Source organism: Pongo abelii, chromosome 6 (genome assembly GCF_028885655.2).
Source record: "Pongo abelii isolate AG06213 chromosome 6, NHGRI_mPonAbe1-v2.0_pri, whole genome shotgun sequence".
Taxonomy (NCBI): Eukaryota; Metazoa; Chordata; class Mammalia; order Primates; family Hominidae; genus Pongo; species Pongo abelii.
In genome coordinates, this window is record NC_071991.2 from 1115178 (window position 1) to 1138983 (window position 23806).

A 23806-nucleotide genomic window follows, 5' to 3' on the forward strand; every position below is an offset into this window, starting at 1 on the left:
CAGGCTGCACAGACCCGGGACAGTCCGAGCTCCGAGGTGCGTGGCCCATCTCCGCGGCAGGAGATTCTGTCTGAGCCTGGGGAGGAAAAGCCTCCATCTCGCCAAGCGGCGTCAGCTGGGGAGCTTGGGCCGTGCACCCTCAAGAAGCCACGGCTGGAGGCCTTTGCTCCAGATGTGACCAGCCCCTGCCTTCCTGGTTCTCTGGCAGGTGGTGAGCTGACCCAGCTCCAGCAGAAACAAAGTGGGGGCTGCGGGAGGGGCCGTCTGTGAAATGTCCCCCGCCGGAGCCCCTCACTGTCCCCTCTGCCTCCCTGCCTCCCGGCCTCCACAGGGGCTTCTTGTGGTAAAAAAAAAAAAAAAAAAAAAAAAAACCCTTTCTGAGCACTTTACCCATCTCGCCCACAGGCACAGACGACACCCCGAAAGGACAGCTGCGTCTACATCCATCAGCAAGTCCCCCGGGAACGGCTGAGGGGCAGAGACGGGGGAGGACCACAGACGCAGGCACAGAGCCCCATGCGCCCCCTGCTCCTGGCCTAGGCGGGGTCTGCAAAGGCCCTTCCACCGCAGGCACAGCCCGTCAGGGAGGCTCACGGTCCACTCGGAAGGACACAGCCCGTTTCAGGGAACACAGGCCCGGGCGGCCCTGTCACAGGCTCCCAGTGTCATGGTGGCCCCTGAGGTGACACGTGCGCCACGAGGGCAGGCGTGTACGTGCACACACTCCTGCGGACTCTGCTCTCGCACACGCCCAGGCTGTGTTGCTGGGAAACGTCAGCTGCTGCGGTTGGTCTGTCTGAATTCTGCCATTGTCTGGTGGGTGGAGGACGGAGCCTGGGAACAAGGGTTAAAAAGCCAAAGGAGCACAGAACAAAGGCCCTGGAAGCTGGTGTGCTGCTGAGCCCAGGAACAAAAGGGCCCCGGAAGCTGGTGTGCTGCTGAGCCCAGGTACTGGGGTGGACTCCACCTGAAACTTACCGCCAGAAGTCAGCTACTGGGAGTCCCAGAAGGGGCCCAGCTACTCTCAGAGCAGGCGTGTGCGGCGTCGGACCAGGGGCTGGCTCTGTAGAATGCGAGCATCTGCCAACTGAGCCTCTGAACACGACACAGCGAGCGGCTCCTTACACAGAGACCCTTCCTTCCTGCTCCCACCCCTTCCCCAGCTGTTCCTGGACAACTTCTAGAGCTCTGCACCTTCAGCCTCCTGTCTGATTCTCGCCGGGATCGGCCTTCATGCAGCAGCCCAGGTTCCTTGCAGGGTGGACCGTCCCATGTCCCAGCACCGGGCCCTGCCCACGGCATGCCTCCTCAGAGGGCCCACTCAGCACGGCCACGGCAGCCTGAACTCCCAGCTCGGTATCCACGCAGCCCGCAGCTCTCTGCTATGAGGGGCCGGCCGCAGGCCCAGGGAGATGTCAGCTGCCCCAGGCAATCACAAGCAAGGAGGTACGTGTCACGGACATGGCATGAAGCCCTGCTCGGCCTCCAGAAAACGAGGCTCGCTCCTGAGTCTCGGCTCGCTGGGCCACCCTCACCCTGCTCTCTGGTTCAAGAGGCAGCGGCCAGGCCGGCTGAGCCTCCTGAGTCTCGGCTCGCTGGGCCACCCTCACCCTGCTCTCTGGTTCAAGAGGCAGCGGCCAGGCCGGCTGAGCCTCCTGAGTCTCGGCTCGCTGGGCCACCCTCACCCTGCTCTCTGGTCCAAGAGGCAGCGGCCAGGCCGGCTGGGCCTCCTGAGTCTCGGCTCGCTGGGCCACCCTCACCCTGCTCTCTGGTTCAAGAGGCAGCGGCCAGGCCGGCTGGGCCTCCTGAGTCTCGGCTCGCTGGGCCACCCTCACCCTGCTCTCTGGTTCAAGAGGCAGCGGCCAGGCCGGCTGGGCCTCCTGAGTCTCGGCTCGCTGGGCCACCCTCACCCTGCTCTCTGGTTCAAGAGGCAGCGGCCAGGCCGGCTGAGCCTCCTGAGTCTCGGCTCGCTGGGCCACCCTCACCCTGCTCTCTGGTTCAAGAGGCAGCGGCCAGGCCGGCTGGGCCTCCTGAGTCTCGGCTCGCTGGGCCACCCTCACCCTGCTCTCTGGTTCAAGAGGCAGCGGCCAGGCCGGCTGGGCCTCCTGAGTCTCGGCTCGCTGGGCCACCCTCACCCTGCTCTCTGGTTCAAGAGGCAGCGGCCAGGCCGGCTGGGCCTCCTGAGTCTCGGCTCGCTGGGCCACCCTCACCCTGCTCTCTGGTTCAAGAGGCAGCGGCCAGGCCGGCTGGGCCTCCTGAGTCTCGGCTCGCTGGGCCACCCTCACCCTGCTCTCTGGTTCAAGAGGCAGCGGCCAGGCCGGCTGAGCCTCCTGAGTCTCGGCTCGCTGGGCCACCCTCACCCTGCTCTCTGGTTCAAGAGGCAGCGGCCAGGCCGGCTGAGCCAGGAACAAGCTGCAGTGCCTTGGCAGCGTGTGAAATGCAGGTCTTGCCCATAGACGTCGTCACAGCAGAGCACTCTCCCCACAAGGGCTGGGCAGCATGTCCCCTGACCACAGACCTGGCTTTGGGGCACGTGCACCACCCACGTTAACCATCCAGAGCTACAGGCAACAGCCCGGTGCCAAGTGCAGCCAGCCAGAAAAGAAAAACACACAAAAAAACGGCAAAACACAAACTCCGTCCAAAGTCCACCCACAAGCAAAGCCATCCGCATTATTCAGAGCTGCGCGCCCAGCACACGGCTCTAGAGAAAAGTGAGGAGCTGGGCCCAGCGGCAGTGGCAGTTCCCTTCTCCACCGCGCAGTCCCACTAAAGCTGCAGGCAGCTCTTGATTTGCATATCTTACAATAAGAAGAGGAGGGGGAGAAGAAGGGAAAAGTCGGCGTCTGCAGCCGCGATCAAGTTCTTCCGCTCATCTACGACCGTGAAGCTCACAGCTCCGGCCACGCCGGCGTTCAATACCAGGTCACTGTCACTTTCACAGGGGGACGGTCTTGCTTCTTTGGTGAAACCAAAGGGGTGTTTCAAACCACGCCCACCTTCCATTCACCTGTTTTTAAAACTTTTTTTTTTTTCAGAGCTGGAGTGGACGTTTATTAAAAAGCTTTAAGAGAGAAAGGAAGGTGCACTCGGAAGAGACCCCAGCGGGCGACCTGGAGAACGGGTGACCCACTGAACCGTCATCCTGCGCCCCTTTCCCGTGATTCTTCCCTGAGGGTGGGCCGCCCGCAGGCACGGTGCCCGCCTCATCCTTGAGAAGTGAGCACGTGTGCTGGGATTGGGAAGTTGCACACAGGCAAGAAAGCAGGCACAGCGTCAGCAACATCAGACACAGAATCGGGGGCTTCAGTAAGAAAAAGGACTGCAGCTCTTCCTTGCGGCAAAATAGAGTCTGGAGGAAAAACACCCCGTCCCCTGCAGCAGCTTGAACAAAAACACTGTACAGGGAGGTTAGCACACCAGGGAGTGGGAAGAGAGAGACATTCTGCTGCCGTCTAGACCCCGACCCCTTACCTGTGACACGGAGCCCACCACATGTCTGAGAGAAGACCTCTGCAGCGTGCGGGCCGGGGTCTGGACGGGGTCTCCTGGGCCCTCCTCCCTGGCAGCCCCGTCTGGGAGGCGCAGGTACGGCCAGTTCACACATAAACGGTGCGGACCGTCGCAGGCCACAGGGAAAGGTGTTTACGTGGCTATCCAAACTAAACTTCCTCCCACGCCCGACTCTGTGGTGAAAGACAAGTGTCCATGCTGGGCAAGGACAAAAGCTTCATCCCCTGGGCTGAGACTCTCACGTGAAAGCGTCGAAGTGGAAGCGGCTACTGGAGAAAAACCCTCGCACAGGGAGGCACAGTCATTCGGCTTCTTTAAGGAAAACCCCAGCTATCAGGCGCTATTCACACAACAGTCGTTAGAATGACCTTACACCCCACAAAACACGCAGTCCTCTTGGCAGCATATCTGCAGCTGAGGAGGGTGTCACCACACAAATTAGCCCTTATTTGTATTTCCATTTCCCAAGTTCAACTGTATCAGGAGACATTTGCTGATGAAACTGTTGACAAAACCAGACTTCCTGCTACAAAGCCTGACTTCAGAAATTCAGACCACGCTTTCATTATGATCAAATTTAAACCCGACTTCAGAAATTCAGACCACGCTTTCATTATGATCGAATTTAAACCCGACTTCAGAAATTCAGACCACACTTTCATTATGATTGAGTTTAAACCCGACTTCAGAAATTCAGACCACGCTTTCATTATGATCGAATTTAAACCCGACTTCAGAAATTCAGACCACGCTTTCATTATGATCGAATTTAAACCTGACTTCAGAAATTCAGACCACGCTTTCATTATGATCGAGTTTAAACCCGACTTCAGAAATTCAGACCATGCTTTCATTATGATCGAGTTTAAACAAAACCAACAGCGACGTCCCCACCCTGCACAGCAGAGGGCTGTGCTCCGTCTCCCGTGCACTCTCATGGCATTTCCCCGGCCCCTGAGATGGGTCTGCGGTTGTCCCCACTTCACGGTGAGACACAGGTGTGCAGAGGGTGCCCAACCTGGAACTAGCTTGGGGGTGGGCTCCCAAGGAGCAGGCAGCATGGAGAGCACCTGGTGGAGCAGGGGAGAGCTGGAAGGATGGAAGGAACCCTGGCCTGAACGGCCCACAGCAGCGCTGGCCCCTGCCCAGGGAGTAAGTTCCCACCAAACTTCAGGCTCTGTGATTTGGGATCTCGGTGCCACCTAAGCACCAGCCCCGTGCTGGCACCCACCAGGCTCTGCCGTGGCACCCACAGGTTTCAGCCCCATCTGGTTACCATCTCACACTGCCAGGCGGGACCAAAGTACCTGGGTTGAGGTGGCAGCTATGCTGACTCCTGAACCGTGGGCACGGCTCTGCCAGGCCACAAAGGCCCTGGAGAGGGCCAACCCCCACTGTCAGCACCGAGGCAAGGGCCTCAACACTGGATTTATTTACCAGCCTTTAAAAGCATCATCCGCCAGGCATGCAGTGGCCTGGGAGGCTGAAGTGGGAGGGTTGCTGGGCCCAGGAGTTCGAGGCTGCGGTGAGCTATGATCATGCCTGTGAATAGTGACTGCACTCCAGCCTGGAAAACAGCGAGACCCATCTCTAATGCATTCATGTCATCTATGAGCAGCAAAAGAAAGCTCAGACACCTGAGAGGCTGGTGGCTCCAAGGTGCTTGCACACCCTGATGCTCGCACGTCACTACTGCAGCTCTGGGCAAATCACAGCAGAGCTTTCCTCCAGGTCAGCGCAACTGTGTTCCCGAGGGGCCCGTGCAGCTCACGTGGAAAGGCCACCCCGTGCCACTCAGAATTACCAGGAGCGCAGCAAGTTTAAACTAGACACTGTTTATGCGCCTGACAGCAGGAGACGTGAGCCGGGTGCCTGGGAAAACCATCTTCAAAGCAACAACTGTTTTCCCAGCTGTGAATGCTCTGTCCTGGGAAATCTGCTCATACCACTACAAAAATAATTTTGAAAAGACTGTACAAATATGCAGCCTCATCTGTCCATTCTGGTACTTTAGACCCAAAACTGAAGAACTTTCTGGAGCACACTATCCGCTCAGCCAGTGACTAATATTCTTCATAAACATGAGTGAATGTTATAATGAAATAAGCTTCCTTGAATAAATGTGATGTTAGTTCACTTAACTGAGAACAATAAGTTCAGAGGCTTCCTTTGAACAGTCAGGAAGTGGAGATAATCGCAGTAGAAGAGAGGGACAGACAGGAAGCCTACGCTTCTGCATTCTCTGTTTTCTTAATATGCATCGCAATTTTATAAAAGAAAAATAGTTGTCATGACGGAAGAGGCGTTACAATCCTGGGTCAAAGGGCCGGGGCAGGAGCACGGACAAGCCACAGGCTCTGGGCACCTCTGGGATAAAATCTCACTTCAGCTTAAAATACCAAACGTATACCGTGACCAAGTGACATGCCCTTCCAACGCCAAGAAGACAACAGCCCCAGAAACAGCTTCAGTCAGGAGACCCAGAGTGCTGGCCTGGTTCCGCCGCCGGCTGGCTGTGGAACATGCTTCTGGAGCCCGAGGGTGACGCCCCAGCCTCTAAGAGCAGGTGCCTGAGAACAACAAGGGCTGCCTCATGGGGTGGCCTGTGGTTCAGTCTCAAAAGTAGCAAAGGAATCAATGAACTGTGAGATCCTGATCGTTACTCACTCCACAAATTGCTGTGGTGACACTATGTGCAGAACCAGGAGGCAGCCATGCTTTTAAAAATACTTACAAAAAAAATTACAAGCATGTGAAAATGTACCAAATATTTCTCTTTATTTTATTTATTTTTTAAGACGAAGTCTCACTGTCGCCCAGGCTGGAGGGCAGCGGCGTGATCTCGGCTCATTGCAACCTCCGCCTCCCGGGTTCAGGCGATTGTCCTGCCTCAGCCTCCTGAGTAGCTGAGATTACAGGCGCGTGCCACCACGCTTGGCTAACATTTCTCTTTCTAAACGTTTCCATGTTTTTTGTATTTTTCATAATGGGTGTGTTTTACTTTTAAAAAGAGGAGGAAAAGGCTTTGTTTTTAAAATTAAGAATGATATTAAAAGACCATGTATAAATCGAATCTATGCTGACTGTTCGGCCATGTCAGAAAGATGCGTCCATATCACAGGAACAGAGACAAGCACACGGAGGGGAGAGGAGAGAGGTGAAGGGGCAGAGGGAGTTGCTTTCCTTGCTCAACTTTTCCTTGTATGATTTCGATGCTGTTTATTTAGGAAACGAATGGGAAATGCAGAGCGTTTCCAAGGCACGCACGGTGCAGATGCTGCGGAAGTAGCTTCTCCCCGCTGCTCACCGCTCCCATCCTCGAGTCCCGCACGCTGCCCAGCCGAGCACTCAGGCTGTCGGGCTCTGCCAGCCACACGGACTCTCCACGTGCGGATGCCACCACCAACTTGCCCAACAGAGACAGCCACCTGGTCCCTGCACAGACTCAAGGGTGTGTGTGTCTGGGCATCAGAGGGCCATCCAGACCCAGCCAGAGCGAAGCCCCAGAGACGTGTCCATCCAGCGCTTCTGAGGGCCCCTGTGTTCTGGGTGCCATGTGGGGGAGAGGACAGAGCCAAGAGAAGCCAGGACAGCGTGGCAGGGAGAGGATGCAGGAGGGGATCAACGTGGGGAGGGGCAGACAGGGGCCAGACCGAGGCTGGAGGGGCCGAGAGCTTCCACAGAGTCTGCTGGCAGCACAGACGGACTGACACGTCGGGAGGAGCCGGGCCCACAGGAGCAAACAGGAAGGCAGGCGGGAGAACAGGTGCAGCCTGGTGAGGGTGACGGGCCTGGGGCGGGCAGAAGGGCCCCACTCAGGGTGTATTTCAAAGGTAGACAAGACAGGCCTTACTGGGTGTGGGGTGCGGCCAGAAAAGAAACCAGACAAGATGCCGGTGCTGCCGGAGGGGAATCCCTGGCTGCGCTCCCAGCTCCCAAAAGACCAACTGACCTCAAGTCTGAGTCTGCCGCCCCTTCCCTCCGTGCTGTTTCTTCAGTGGCGAAGGGCCGCTGGGCCAGGTGAACACACAACAAGGAAGCCAAACCGTGGTGCATAGCCAGGCCGGACAGAGGGATGCGGCTCCCTGCCCACCGTGACCACGGCCAGGAGCCCCCAACGGCAGGTCCTGCTGGGACTGCACCAGGCCACGGGGAAGCTCAGCCCTGCCGGCACCAGCCTCCTCGCCTGCCCACGCAGCGTCAGCTCTGCCTGGAAGGAACACAAGACTTAACTCCGGGAAGCAAGGAAGCTCCAATGCTCTGTATTGCAGGACTATGAAGAGAAGGGGGGAAAGGAAAGAGCCACAGAGGAAGCCACGTGTCCACGTGCACTGTGAGCAAGGCCGACACCCACCCGGAAAAACTGCCGCTTACCCCCGTCTGCAACCCACTCTCCCCAAGCTCAGTGGACACTCCACAACCCGCCTAGGAATGGGAGAGAGCCCATGATGCGCTCACAGACACCCAGCTCCGCACGGGTCGACAAATACGGTCCCATCTGCAAAAAAGAGAGAAAACTGCCATTTACCAAGAACCCACTACACAGAAGCCAGTGACTGCGGAACCACCAACAGACATGACTCTGCCTCCTGCTCCTTAACCCAGGGAAGCTGGTGGCTTCTTCCCACTCTACAGAGAATAAAACCACGAGATGAAGGTTCTGTCTTCCAATCACAGAATTGGCTGTGGCTTCCAACACCATGCTGCCCACAAGCTGCAAAGCACATGCCAAAAGCTCAGTCAACAAGACAGAACTACTGCACAGGGCTCTGAACTCTTTCTGACAATCTTATGCACACTAGGGGTTCTCTCCCCACAACTGTACCACTGTGATATACAGTCTGCAAGTTCTTCCCTGAATCCCACCAGCGGCCTGCAGGGAAGACCTTCCCGCACTGGAGTCCCACGCCCCGGGAGGAAGCAGAGGCAGGCTGTGTCCCGCACTGGAGTCCCGCGCCCCGGGAGGAAGCAGAGGGGGGCTGTGTCCCGCACTGGAGTCCCGCGCGCCGGGAGGAAGCAGAGGGGGGCTGTGTCCCGCACTGGAGTCCCGCGCCCCGGGAGGAAGCAGAGGGGGGCTGTGTCCCGCACTGGAGTCCCGCGCCCCGGGAAGAAGCAGAGGGGAGCTGTGTCGCACACCCTGGGAGGAAGCAGAGGGGGGCTGTGTCCCGTGCCCCAGGAGGAAGCAGGGGGGGCTGTGTCCCGCACTGGAGTCCCGCGCCCCGGGAAGAAGCAGAGGGGGGCTGTGTCCCGCACCCTGGGAGGAAGCAGAGGGGGGCTGTGTCCCGCGCCCCAGGAGGAAGCGGGGGGGCTGTGTCCCGCACTGGAGTCCCGCGCCCCGGGAAGAAGCAGAGGGGGGCTGTGTCCTGCACTGGAGTCCCGCGCCCCGGGAAGAAGCAGAGGGGGGCTGTGTCCCGCACCCCGGGAGGAAGCAGAGGGGGGCTGTGTCCCGCGCCCCAGGAGGAAGCAGAGGGGGGCTGTGTCCCGCGCCCCGGGAGGAAGCAGAGGAAGGCTGTGTCCCGCACTGGAGTCCCGCACCCCGGGTGGAAGCAGAGGAGGGCTGTGTCCCGCACTGGAGTCCCGCACCCCGGGAGGAAGCAGAAGTGGGCTGTGTCTCACACCCCAGGAGGAAGCAGAGGAGGGCTGTGTCCCACACTGGAGTCCCGCACCCCGGGAGGAAGCAGAGGGTGGCTGTGTCCGGCACTGGAGTCCCGCACCCCGGGAGGAAGCAGAGGGGGGCTGTGTCCGGCACTGGAGTCCCGCACCCCGGGAGGAAGCAGAGGGGGGCTGTGTCCGGCACTGGAGTCCCGCACCCCGGGAGGAAGCAGAGGGGGGCTGTGTCCCGCACTGGAGACCCACACCCCGGGAGGAAGCAGAGGGGGGCTATGTCCCGCACCCCAGGAGGAAGCAGAGGAGGGCTGTGTCCCGCACCCCGGGAGGAAGCAGAGGGGGGCTGTGTCCCGCACTGGAGTCCCGCACCCCGGGAGGAAGCAGAGGAAGGCTGTGTCCCGCACCCCGGGAGGAAGCAGAGGAAGGCTGTGTCCCGCATCCCGGGAGGAAGCAGAGGAAGGCTGCTCTCCTTGGCGGGCCCTGTGGGCAGCTCTGCATCTATCTGCTGGGGACTCCACGAATCTCACGGCCCAAACGCACGCATGTGCTGACTTGTCAACTGGGGGTTCCCATGAGGCGGGGGCAGTGCAAATCTGCCTGGGGTTCTGATTCTGTGCGGATGGCTTTCTATCCACCCCAGCTTCCCTGCCATGTGTCTCAGCCAGCTAAGAGGATTTTGTACCTCCCATTTTAAAGACAAGTGGCTCTCGGCTGGGAGGGCAGTTGAGTTCCACTCTCTGCTGCCTGAGTGTCTGAGATCACCCGGGTGGCTGTGTCACTGTTGACACGCCCGCCCCTACCCTGCACACCTGCTTTGATGCCGATGGGGGCCATCCAGTGTGCACCCCCCTGGTGTGGCTGCTGGGTCTTTTCTTTACCACCTGCTTTTGAATTAGCTACGCTAGAAAATTCGGCTGTGATATTTCTCCCAGGCTTTTTTTTTTTTTTTTTTTTTTTTGAGACGGAGTCTCGCTCTGTCGCCCAGGCTGGAGTGCAGTGGTGCAATCTCGGCTCACTGCAACTCTGCCTCCCAGGTTAGAGCGATTCTCCTGCCTCAGCCTCCCAAGTAGCTGGGATCACAGGCGCCGCACCATCACACCCAGCTAATTTTTCTATTTTTTGTAGAGACAGGGTTTCAACATGTTGGCCAGACTGGTCTCAAATTCCTGACCTCAGGTGATCCGCCCGCCACAGCCTCCCAAAGTGCTTGGAGCCACCACGCCCAGCCTCTTCCAGTATTTTTATGTGTTTGAGGCAGAAGGGACTATTTCCCATGTTGACCAATCCACCATATTGACAGAAGTTCTATATATCTGCATTACCTAACTTTTATGACAAGCATGTATTTGTTTTAAAGATTTTTAAAATATCTTAATCCAATAAAAGAATTAAGATTCTTCAAGTAGTCCTAATCCCACCAGGCTGAAAACCACAGGCCTGAAGATCACCTTGGGAATCCAGCCCACAGGTATGGTCCCTGAGGCCCCCCATTCCTGTGTGGTTCCTAAAAGCATATAAAAACACTTGCACTGCTCATTTTTGTAAAGGCTACAGTGTAACACTCCACTTGACCCTGCAGCTCAGCACGCAGTCGCTCCACACCCTGGGGTGCGGTGAGTTTGGTCTGCAGGTGCGAACACGGAACAGGTGGACGTGTCCTCCCCACTCAACCCTGTGTGGCCGGCGGGGCCCTTCGCCCCCCTCCCCCCGCCAGGCCCTCCCCACTCACCCCTCCGTGGGCGACGGTGCCTTTCCCCCCCGCCAGGCCCTCCCCACTCACTCCTCCGTGGGCGACGGTGCCTTTCCCGCCCGCCAGGCCCTCCCCACTCACCCCTCCGTGGGCGACGGTGCCTTTCCCGCCCGCCGGGCCCTCCCCACTTACCCCTCCGTGGGCGACGGTGCCTTTCCCGCCCGCCGGGCCCTCCCCACTCACCCCTCCGTGGGGGGCGGAGCCCTTCCCGCCCGCCGGGCCCTCCCCACTCACCCCTCCGTGGGCGACGGTGCCCTTCCCGCCCGCCGGGCCCTCCCCACTCACCCCTCCGTGGGCGGCGGAGCCCTTCCCGCCCGCCGGGCCCTCCCCACTCACCCGTCCGTGGGGGGCGGAGCCTTTCCCGCCCGCCGGGCCCTCCCCACACACCCCTCCGTGGGCGACGGTGCCTTTCCCGCCCGCCGGGCCCTCCCCACTCACCCCTCCGTGGGCGGCGGAGCCCTTCCCGCCCGCCGGGCCCTCCCCACACACCCCTCCGTGGGCGGCGGAGCCTTTCCCGCCCGCCGGGCCCTCCCCACTCACCCCTCCGTGGGCGACGGTGCCTTTCCCGCCCGCCGGGCCCTCCCCACTCACCCCTCCGTGGGCGGCGGAGCCCTTCCCGCCCGCCGGGCCCTGGGGCAGCACAGCTTCCCGATTCCCATGTGCCTCTGCGTCTCGGCGCCACGGGTGACTTCCGGTCCAGATGCCAGCAAAGACATCTCTCTGTCTACCAGGCAACCACCTCCGTCCTCACCTCCTCACGGGCAGACTCTAACTACCTCCACTCTCTCCACAAATGCCAGTGCGAGCGCCGCCTCGCCGGGCCCTGGGCTGGGTCCAGGGCTACCGTAATGAGCCGGAGGGCAGCGTGGGGAGGACACCAACGCCGGCACCTTCTCCCGGGCCCTCCACGCCCACACACGGAGGCTACGCAAATCCGCCCCAAGCCAGAGGCGAGCGGGTGCCCACAGGAGACGGAGGAGCTCGCGCCGGCCGAGGCAGGGCTCAGTCTGTGGAAGAGCTCTGGCAGCACAGGCGCGTGTGGTAGCAATCCCCACGCAGCCACTCCTAGCTTCCCGCCAAAATACCTCCAGATGCCAGAAAGAAAAGCGCACACACCACCACGGAAAGCTAAGCTAAACAATCCACCGTGAAAATCAGGGAGGAACGTCCTCCGACGACAAGGATGCGGAGCAGGGCTTCCATCTTCGTGGTGCGGCTCCGAGAGGAAAACCCAGCCACGAAAGACCCTCCACCCCTCTCCCCGCGCCGGCACCTCCTGGGCCGAGGTCTCCAAATCTAACGGAAGCTGGGAAGGGCCCCTCAGTGGGCAGGCACGGCCGCCTGGGCAGCCTGAGCGCTCTTCCCGCGCCTCCCGCCACGTCTTCCCAAGGCTCCCGTGGGGCAGAGCGGGAACGGGTGTCGGGGGTTTGGGGAGATCCACCATGGGGCCGCATCCCGAGGGAGCAGACCGGGACACGGGCCTCGCGGGGCCTGTGTGGCCACAGCGCTGTGGGGCGTGGGAGGCCGCTGTCTGTGTAGGGCAAAAGCCATAAACACAAACAGCCCAACTGGAAAAATATTGGAAACATGAAGGAAAGATAAAGGCTCTTAGTTTAAGAAGTGTGTTTGCAAATCAGTACAGAAAAGATAAATTACAATATAAGTGGTTAAAAAAAAAAAACCACACACAGGCAATTCACAAAACAAAAACAAATGACCAATATATACATGGAAAATGACCATCAACCGTAATCTAAGAAGCTGAAATTAAAGCAATCACGCCGGGTGTGGTGGCACACGCCTGTAGTCCCAGCTACTCCGGAGGCCGAGGCAAAGAATTGCTTGAACCCGGGAGTTGGAGGTTGCAGTGAGCCGGGATCGCACCACTGCACTCCAGCCTGGGCGACAGAGAGAGACTCCGTCTCAAAAAAATAAAAAGCAAAAAAAACAACAAAAAACATTTAATGTCTGGCTTGGTACTTTACAGTCTGCCTGTCTAATCTGCAGTAAACTTTTGAGGAGGTGGCACCAGATATAACATGTCTCTGTTATTTTTAGAATTAGCTGATTAAAATGTTTTGCTATTTAAAATAAATAAATAAATAAAATAAAGCAATCAGCGGCTATCACTGCTTCCTGTCACACTGGATCACAGCACCCAGGGAGGACACAGGGTAGCAGGTGTTCTGCTGCGGCCCAGGCCTCACGTAAGCATCTTGATGGCAAAGGTTTTCTCAAAGTGCAACTTTAAGGGAAAGACATAAAATGAAACCAACTACTGTTCTCATCCATGGCATAACACAAAGGTGTTCAACAAAACAATCTTTATTCAAGGGCCTGCTATTTGTCATTTTGCTTAAAGTCACAGTTTCTGGCCAGGTGCGGTGGCTCATGCCTGAAATCCCAGCACTCTGGGAGGCCAAGGCGAGAGGATCGCTTCAGCCTGGGAGTTCAAGACCAGCCTAGGCAATGTAGGGAGACTCTGTCCCTACAAAAAATACAAAATTTAGCTGGGCATGGTGGTACATAAACCTGTGGTCCCAGCTACTTGGGAGGCTGAGGTGGGAGGATCACTTGAGCCAGGGAGGTTGAGGCTGCAGTGAGCCAGGATCACGCCATTGCACTTCAGCCTGGGTGACAGAGGGAGACCCTCTCAAAAAAAAAAAAAAAAAAAGTTGCAGTTTCCAAGGACCTCGGGGCGGGTGACAGTGAGGACTCGCTGTAGATGGAAAAGCAAACACGCCCACTGCAGAAATCCTTAGCACACGCAGCTGCTACAAACGTTAACCGCGGCGGTGTCTCACGGTGGCAGAATCAGTCTTTCTGGTTTCTTCTGTAAATTTCTCTGTATTTTCTAATTTCTTTTACTTTAATTGTGTATAACTCAGGAAAAATAATACACATTACTTTTTTAAAATTACATTTTGCTGAGTTCTTTTCTGTTGACCACAAAGAAGCAGCGCTGGCAAACATCTGGGCTGATCACAGCAGCAATGACAGCATTAGATGGAAATTCCACTGACATGGAAACAGTGGGCTTTCTGGAATATGGGGAAGTGGATCCTGTTTTCTTTGGCCCAGAATGAGGATGGTCAGATCTCCATGGCAGTGAGGAAGACTGGCGAGCCTCCAGTTTCTCGGCAGTTCTTTGGATCTCACCAGTAGGTTGAGAAAGCCCAGCTTAGAGACGAGAGAGGCCGGCCAGGAGCCCAGTGCCAGCTAACAGCCCACCTGCCCTGCGGCCTGGCCTCCACCTCCTCACTCTGAGAGATGCCCGGGAAGGTGGCTGGGACGGCTACCCCCAAAAGGCTCCTGGAGAAAGAGACCACAGGAGTGCCCCACACAGACAGGGCGAACGAGCCACCTCAGACAGGAACACCGTGGACGGCTCCACATAAAGCCAGGAAAGTCCCACGGAACCTGGCAGCTTCCAGCAACGATTGGGCCAATAGCACATATCACGAGCCTTGGAAAAGCAAATGAGCTTTAATTCTGCTTCTCCTAATTCCTAGTACATTAATCGGTTGTCCTCTTCGAAATGGGAGCGCTGTGATCCAAATGGCTAAAAAAAAAAAAAAAAAAAAAAAAAAAAAGCGATCACACCATGTGCCAGTGAGGGTGCGGGGTCTGGCCTCAGCTGTGCTCACGGTGGGAACACAAAACGGCAGGGCCACTCTGGAGAAGCACAGCGGCTTCGTAAACATCCAAACATGCATGCACCATGCAACCCGGCAGCCACGTCCTGGGCACTTACCCCAGAGCGATGGAAACGTATGCTCAGGCATATTTACAAAGCTTTATTCACAAAAGCCAAAGCCCAGAGACCCAAACGTTCTTTGCACCATGGATGAATAAGGGGCTATAAAGCAGCACCATCAGGAGCCGTGCAGTGCAGGATCCTCCTGTATCTTGACCGCCGCAGTGGTGGTTACAGAAAGCTACGCATGTGGAAAAATTGCAGGGCACACACACACACACACACACACACACACACACGCACACATGTACAACCCGCGGACTCTGGACGAGCTCTGTGCGAGGCATCCACGTCGATGTCCTGGGGAAGCTAAGCTAGGCCACACAGGCCCCTCGTAGTTTTTTTTTTTTTAATTTACTATGAATCTACCGTTATTTTAAACATAAACTTGCTTTAAGAGAAAGTGCGAGTGAGAGCCCCGATGGCACTGGCTTGCTGAGTCCTCTGTTTTCACGCTGTCCCCCAGCAACCAATGCCCTGAAAGCCATGAGTGCCGGCTCCCGGAAGGCGCCACCCGGGCAGCAGCAGCTGCTCCTGTGCTCTGCAGGCTGGTGCTCTTCCTGTTGGGAGCAGGTGTGCGACCCACATGGCAGGCACACGGACTCGCTTCGGCCATCCACACTGAGAAGATTCCGTAAGCATCACGAGGTGCTGATGGGTCACCACGCCCCACAGGATGCAGAACAGCTGGAATCAGATAGCAGCGCTGGGCAGGGACTCAGAGCTCACCTACTTCACATCTCACACGCCACAGGACTCCTTCCCGGGTCGGCCCTTACAACACCCACCTCGTCCCAGCCCGAGCATTTCCCAGGACAGACTCATTACCTCCTCTTAGACAGCTCTGATTTTCAGACAGCGTGCCTCATCCCAAGCCACCGTCTCTGCCTGTAATTCCTACCCGTGGGTGCCAGCTCTGACTCCCAGGCAAGGAGCGGTGCAGAAACTCTGAGCCATGGCAGGCTTCGAGGGGCAAAGGGGCTCCAGGACCCAGCCTGGACGGCGGGAAGGGCAAAGGGGCTCCAGGACTCAGCCTGGGCGGCGGGAGACCATGCTGTGCTCTGGGACTCTTCTCGAACTTGTCTCCAGGGAGCGAATGGAGAGGCCCAAGCTCAGGAAGAAGTACAAACCTCTCAGTGGCTCAAATTCCCGTCGACGTAGATATTAATTTTATATTTCAAGTTAAATGTCCTCTTGTTGCTCACTGATGCCCTATTCTTCTCCTAATTAGCCCCCAGTGCAGCGGTGCCCATGGCAAGCTTTCCCACTGTAGCAAGGACACAGCCCTGATCATTTCCCACAATAAACGCAGAGTCCTGCCAACCTCCCAAGGGGTGCAGGCCAGACCGTGCAGCCACTGGCCCAGACAAGGACCGGGCTGTCCCTTACTCAAAGTGCAACCACTGGGCCTCTTCCACATGGCAGGAGACGTACAACTGGAGAAAGAAAGACCTGCTGCCTAAGTGCCACGATCTGTCAGGGCAGAGGCCGCCCGCAGCTGGGGAGTGACCTCAGACGCAGGTCCTAAGCTACAGGTTAAAGATGCAAATGTGCCCCTGTAACCAGCGTGAATTGTGGTGAGCCTGGAGAAGTGCTGTTTCTGCCTTGGGTGGACTCGATGTTTAGACTCGGAGAATGAAACTTCAGCCCCCTGGTCAAGTCCCCGGCAGCCTCTGTGGATAAATCAGCTTCGGTTGGACACGGCTGCTGCCACTCGGCCGCTCAAGGCCTAAGGCTGCTCCTGTTCCACAGGCCGTGATGGGCGCGGGGCCCAAGGGCTAGCACCTTCCCCAGCTGGCCTTCACAGAAGGACTGAGGCCAGCTTTCCCGCGGGCAAGGGAAAGAGATGGTGATCAGGAACACCAGTGAACCAGGGCTGACAAGAGCAAGGAATCGCCAGGCCCAAACCGCGGGGTGAGCCGGGGCTCAGAAACGAGGGTGGCCCGGGAACCATTCTGCCCGGGCAATGGGCAGGTGCCCGAGGCCCCAGAGGGCAGGAGGGGAGGTGGAGGGGCTCACAGGAGAGCTGCCCCTGCTGCGCATGAAGCAGCTGCTCCCACAGGGTTGCAGGGTTGGACGTGGGTGGGAGCCATGGTCACTCTGCAGCCTTCCCAGCAACCCCACAAGCATCAAACTCCCTGTGTTAAACCCCTTCCTGTTCGAGATGCCTGTGGGGATCCTGTTCCGCCTTTATGGATACCGTGGGCATGTCTGTTACTAGGCTGCAGTCCACAAAAGTGAAAGCTCATGCTTTGGCGGAAACAATTCAAAGTCTACTTGCTTAAAAATTCTCATCTTTTGAGATAAATAAGATCCAAAAAGATATGTCTCATTTTATAATAAATCTTTGCTGTTTTTTAGGAGGAGTGTTTCTTGGGGAGAGGGAAGAAACTGTTTGATTTTCATCATGTCTGGGTGTTAAATTTCTCCAAACACTTCTTGGGCATTCACTGAGATGAGAAATGGCCCCGGCCCTGCCAATGCCTACCCTTCGGCAAACACCCCACCACAGACCCAGCCCCCAGGCTCGCCCTCACCAGGGGCCCAGGAGATGTTTGCTATTTAACGCAGAGGACAGGAAATCAGGAGGAGCTGCCCATCACCTCCCAGGTCAGACGCCGTCCACCCCTCGTCATCGCCCCCCAGGTCAGACGCCGTCCACCCCTCGTCATCGCCCCCCAGGTCAGACGCCGTCCACCCCTCGTCATCGCCCCCCAGGTCAGACGCCGTCCACCCCTCGTCATCGCCCCCCAGGTCAGACGCCGTCCACCCCTCGTCATCGCCCCCCAGGTCAGACGCCGTCCACCCCTCGTCATCGCCCCCCAGGTCAGACGCCGTCCACCCCTCGTCATCGCCCCCCAGGTCAGACGCCGTCCACCCCTCGTCATCGCCCCCCAGGTCAGACGCCGTCCACCCCTCGTCATCGCCCCCCAGGTCAGACGCCGTCCGGCCCTCGTCATCGCCCCCCAGGTCAGACGCCGTCCGGCCCTCGTCATCGCCCCCCAGGTCAGACGCCGTCCACCCCTCGTCATCGCCCCCCAGGTCAGACGCCGTCCGGCCCTCGTCATCGCCCCCCAGGTCAGACGCCGTCCGGCCCTCGTCATCGCCCCCCAGGTCAGACGCCGTCCGGCCCTCGTCATCGCCCCCCAGGTCAGACGCCGTCCACCCCTGGTCATCGCCCCCCAGGTCAGACGCCGTCCACCCCTGGTCATCGCCCCCCAGGTCAGACGCCGTCCGGCCCTCGTCATCGCCCCCCAGGTCAGACGCCGTCCGGCCCTCGTCATCGCCCCCCAGGTCAGACGCCGTCCGGCCCTCGTCATCGCCCCCCAGGTCAGACGCCGTCCGGCCCTCGTCATCGCCCCCCAGGTCAGACGCCGTCCGGCCCTCGTCATCGCCCCCCAGGTCAGACGCCGTCCGGCCCTCGTCATCGCCCCCCAGGTCAGACGCCGTCCGGCCCTCGTCATCGCCCCCCAGGTCAGACGCCGTCCGGCCCTCGTCATCGCCCCCCAGGTCAGACGCCGTCCGGCCCTCGTCATCGCCCCCCAGGTCAGACGCCGTCCGGCCCTCGTCATCGCCCCCCAGGTCAGACGCCGTCCACCCCTGGTCATCGCCCCCCAGGTCAGACGCCGTCCACCCCTGGTCATCGCCCCCCAGGTCAGACGCCGTCCACCCCTCGTCATCGCCCCCCAGGTCAGACGCCGTCCACCCCTCGTCATCGCCCCCCAGGTCAGACGCCGTCCGGCCCTCGTCATCGCCCCCCAGGTCAGACGCCGTCCACCCCTCGTCATCGCCCCCCAGGTCAGACGCCGTCCGGCCCTCGTCATCGCCCCCCAGGTCAGACGCCGTCCGGCCCTCGTCATCGCCCCCCAGGTCAGACGCCGTCCGGCCCTCGTCATCGCCCCCCAGGTCAGACGCCGTCCGGTCCTCGTCATCACTGATGCCCACGCAGGATGACATCACTACAGCTCTACGGACCAGCTTCCATCACTGACGGCCACGCAGCATGATGACATCACTACAGCTCTACGGACCGGCTTCCATCACCGACGCCCACGCAGGATGACGACATCACTACAGATCTACAAGGGCTTCCATCACCGACGCCCACGCAGGATGACGACATCACTACAGCTCTACCGACCGGCTTCCATCACGACGCCCACGCAGGATGACGACATCACTACAGCTCTACCGACCGGCTTCCATCACCGACGCCCACGCAGGATGACGACATCACTACAGCTCTACCGACCGGCTTCCATCACGACGCCCACGCAGGATGACGACATCACTACAGCTCTACCGACCGGCTTCCATCACGACGCCCACGCAGGATGACGACATCACTACAGCTCTACCGACCGGCTTCCATCACGACGCCCACGCAGGATGACGACATCACTACAGCTCTAAGGACCGGCTTCCATCACCGACGCCCACGCAGGATGACGACATCACTACAGCTCTACAGACCGGCTTCCATCACCGACGCCCACGCAGGATGACGACATCACTACAGCTCTACCGACCGGCTTCCATCACGACGCCCACGCAGGATGACGACATCACTACAGCTCTACCGACCGGCTTCCATCACCGACGCCCACGCAGGATGACGACATCACTACAGCTCTACCGACCGGCTTCCATCACGACGCCCACGCAGGATGACGACATCACTACAGCTCTACCGACCGGCTTCCATCACCGACGCCCACGCAGGATGACGACATCACTACAGCTCTACCGACTGGCTTCCATCACCGACGCCCACGCAGGATGACGACATCACTACAGCGCTACAGACCGTCTTCCATCACCCACACGCCTTTCTCGTTTTGTTTTGTTTTCTAGAGACCAGGTCTTGCTACGTTGCCCAGGCTGGCCCTGAACGCCTGAGCTCAAAGGATCCTTCCACCTCAGCCCCCCTAAGAGCTGGGACCACGGGCCTGTGCTTATTCAAAAACAGACAAAAAGGAAGCCCATCGTTGCTGCTACGGGAATGCTGCCGGCATCACACGCCGCCCATCTTCTCATCCGGAGAGCCACACGATGTTTCCTTCAGAATTCAACTGAGACCAAAACAAGAAAACCACAGCACAGTGCTTACCCAGCAAAAATATTAAAACACCAGGCTTCTGGGTTAAGCCAGAAACAAAAAAGTAGTTCTGCTTTGGAAAATGTGAATTATATGGCCATATTAAAGATGATCACCTCTATCATACAACACTGGCTCAAAAGTCCTAGCCGTTGCTAGAAGAAAAACAAAGACGGCATAAGCACGAAGTGGAGACACACCTGCCATTCTCTGCAGACATTTTCACTTACTTAAAAAACCCGATCCAAGAGAATCAATTGACAATAGAATTAGAAAGCTCAGCATCGTTGTTAGCTCTAAGATCAACATCCAAATTATCTGTAACTTCCCAATACACCATCAATAACCATTATGACGCACCAAAGGAGGAAACAGACTCAAAAGTATCAAGAATCCTAACAAGAAACAAGCAAGACCTTTCCAGAGAAAACCATAAAACTTTCCTGAATAACAGAAAAGACAACCTCAATAAGCCACAAAAAAATGTTCGTGGAATAGAAAAGCTGATTCCAAAATTCAGACAAATAAAAGGCCAAGAACACTGTCCAAAAAAACAATGAAGGAAGTTTCTTATGGCCAGGCAAGGTGGCTCACGCCTGTAATACCAGGACTTTGGGAGGCTTGAGGAGGGAGAATCCCTTGAGCTCAGGAGTTTGAGACCAGCCTGGGCAAGATAGTGAGACCCCATCTCTACCAAAAAAAAAAAAAAAAAAAGAGGTACTTACTTTGCTAGATATTAAAGCATATATTTTTAAAAAAACTAAAGTATTAAACAGTGTGGTAAGGACCTCACTAAATAAATTACGGTATAACAAGATAATGGAATACTATGAGACTTAAAAAAAATAGGCTATTGTGGGCCGGGTGCGGTGGCTCACGCCTGTAATCCCAGCACTTTGGGAGGCCGAGGTGGGAGGATCACGAGTTCTAGAGATCGACACCATCCTGGCCAACAAGGTGAAACCCCATCTCTACTAAAAATACAAAATTAGCCAGGCATGGTGGCACGCACCTGTAATAGGATATTCTAACCAGGATTCCAAGACAATTCAAATGATAAAAGAATTGTCTTTTCAACAAGCAGTGCTGGAGCAAGTAGACATTCACATGCAGAAGAATGAAACTGTATCTCCACCTCACACTACACTCAACAATTAACAAAAAACAAATCAAACACGTAAATGTAAAGCCAGACACAGGGGCTCACGCCTGTATTCCCAGTACTTTGAGAGGCCAAGGCAGGAGGCTCGCTTCTTAGATATGGCATCAAAAGCACAGGCAACAAAAGAAAAACAGATCAGCTGGTCTTGAACAAAACTGAAATCTTAAATGCCTCAAAGGACATCAAGAAAGTGAAAGAGAAGCCACAGAACGGGAGAAAATACCTGCAAGAGCACTTCCCAGACACACCAGGATATCTAGAATCAGAAGGTCACACATCACAGTCATCACAGTGCTGGCGAGGACACGGAGAAAGTGCAACCCTCGGCTGGGCGCAGTGGCTCACGCCTGTGATTTCAGCGCTTTTGGGAGGCCGAGGCGGGCGGATCACCTGAGGTCAGGAGTTCAAGACCAGCCCAGCCAACAAGGCGAAACCGTGTCTCTACAAAAAAATACAAAATTAGCTGAGTGTGGTGGCATATGCCTGTAATTCCAGCTACTTGGGAGGCTGAGAAAGGAGAATCACTTGAACCCGGGAGGCAGAGGTTACGGTGAGCCGAGATTGTGCCACTGCACTCCAGCCTGGGCAACAAGAGCAAAACTCCATCAAAAAAAAAAAAAAAGGGATAGAATGCTCAACAAAAGATTTTAAGGCAAGTGTATCTTTCTTTTAGAACAAAAGAAGTTAGATCCCTATCACACATAAAACAAATTTAAATTGGTTCTAAAAAATATAAAGGAGAAGCACTTCTTTCAGAAGAAAAAAACAGAAGTCATAAAGAAAAAAACAGACCTTACGTCAATTATATCTCAATAAAAAGCTGTTTTTTAAAACCACATACTCAGAATGATAAGCCTACACCTATAAGAGCAGCCAAAAATTATACCTCAATAAAAAGCTGTTTTTTAAAACCACATACTCAGTATGACAAGACAACACTTACCAGAGAGACCAAGATTAAGAAGCTAGCAGCACCACGTGTCAACCAGGGTGGTGAGGCGCCAGGACCCTCACGCTTCTTTTTTGTTCAACATTTTTTTTTTTTTTTTTTTTTTTTTTTTAGACAGGGTCTCGCTCTGTCACCCAGGCTGGAGTGCAGTGGTGCAATCTTGGTTCACTGCAGCCTCAGGTGATTCTCCCATCTTCGCCTCCCTAGTAGCTGAGACTACAGGTGTGGGCCACCATGCCCGGCTAATTTTTGTATTTTTTGTACAGACGGGATTTCAACATGTTGCCCCGGCTGGTCTCAAACTCCTGAACTCAAGTGATCCTTCTACCTCAGCCTCCCAAAGGTGCTGAGATTACAGGCATGAGCCACCGTGCGCGGCCAGCACCTTCTCAAAAAATTAACCACACACTTACTATAGGATCCAGCAATTCCGGTCCTCGGAACGAAAGCATAAAAAGACACAGATGCAAATGTTAACAGCACATTCATAACAGCCCCAAGCTGGAAACAACTCAGTCTCCAAACCCTGGTAAACGGATGAGAGAATCTGTGATCATTCCACACCATGGACTATTTTACTCAGTCCCAAAAACGGATGGACACAGGGCGTAGCGTGGCCGGCAGGCGGCCCATGGACTATTACTCAGCCCCAAAAACGGATGGACACGGGGCAGATGGACTATTTTACTCAGCCACAAAAACGGATCAAAAACGGATGGACACGGGGCAGCGCGGCCGGCAGGGATGGGGGAGGGAGCCGGCCTCCTGCTGCCTACACAGGCCTCAGGGAGACCACACAAGTTCTCGGGGTCTCAGTTTTCCCACACGTAAGACAGTTCCTCAGGTTCCACCTGCCTTTCAGCCCTGTACATACATGAGTTCAAAATTCAGTCGGCAGACAACCTGGCATGCAGCACTCAGACAGGAGAAAATAAAAACAATGTGGGTGCAGGTGGGTGGAATTCTACTAAGAAAAACAATTCGGGCTCCCAGGGAGTCTCCGCAGACACCAGCCACCACTCAGCCCCAAGAGTTCAATGACACAATCCCACTGCCAGGGCAGTAATGCTTCTTGGGGCAACATACCACTGGTCTGAAGTATTTTGGCTCAGAGCAAATTCTCAAGGCCATGAAGTTCACAGCCTCATTTGATGGTTTTATAGAGCTGCGGGCTTCATGCTCAAGTAATTCACATTGATTTTCAAGATTACAAAAGCAGCAAATCGAGAGCCTCTACACACCGGCCCAAGCCGAGTAGCCCTGCTCCCTTCCGCTGACCACCACCTGCGCCCCGCGTTCTGGCTGTACGAGGCGCAGGCCCCACAGCCAGGCGGTCACACCGGGCGGGTTTACAGCCAAGACCACGAAACACCCAGGGCCAGAAAGGCTGAACCTGGGAACGTGGTGCCCTGGGCTTACTGTGGCCCACGAAGCCTTCTGCAGCCACTGCACTCACACAGGGCAGCGTGCTGCACCCACCCGCCGCACTCACACAGGGCAGCGTGCCGCACCCACCCACCGCACTCACACAGGGCGGCGTGCCGCACCCACCCGCCGCACTCACACAGGGCAGCATGCCGCACACACCTGAAGCCACTGCACTCATACAGAGCAGCGTGCCGCACCCACCCGCCGCACTCACACAGGGCAGCGTGCCGCACCCACCCGCCGCACTCACACAGGGCGGCGTGCCGCACCCACCCGCCGCACTCACACAGGGCGGCGTGCGGCACCCACCCGCCGCACTCACACAGGGCGGCGTGCCGCACCCACCCGCCGCACTCACACAGGGCGGCGTGCCGCACCCACCCACCGCACTCACACAGGGCAGCGTGCCGCACACGCCCAAAGCCTTGTCTGAGCCCCCAAGGTCCTTACACAGCACCTCGACACATGGACCCTGCCCTCGACTGAGCCTCCACCAGCTCGCAGCCGGCCACAGGAAGGGATCCTGGTCTCTGCTAGTGGGC

At 56.9% G+C, this 23806-nt stretch overlaps 2 protein-coding genes across 5 annotated transcripts in view; both read right to left on the minus strand.

The window, feature by feature from the left end:
- Positions 1 to 23806, minus strand: part of C6H7orf50 (chromosome 6 C7orf50 homolog) — a 140017-nt gene that overhangs the window by 102122 nt on the left and 14089 nt on the right. The window lies entirely within an intron of this gene.
- On the minus strand, positions 7466 to 10069 carry LOC129053691 (mucin-4-like). The gene is made up of 2 exons (XM_063725854.1): positions 7972 to 10069; positions 7466 to 7723 (listed from the first exon to the last, which is right to left on the minus strand). Exon 1 carries the CDS (start codon positions 9557 to 9559, stop codon positions 8312 to 8314), a length of 1248 nt encoding a protein of 415 aa, XP_063581924.1. The 5' UTR covers positions 9560 to 10069; the 3' UTR covers positions 7466 to 7723; positions 7972 to 8311.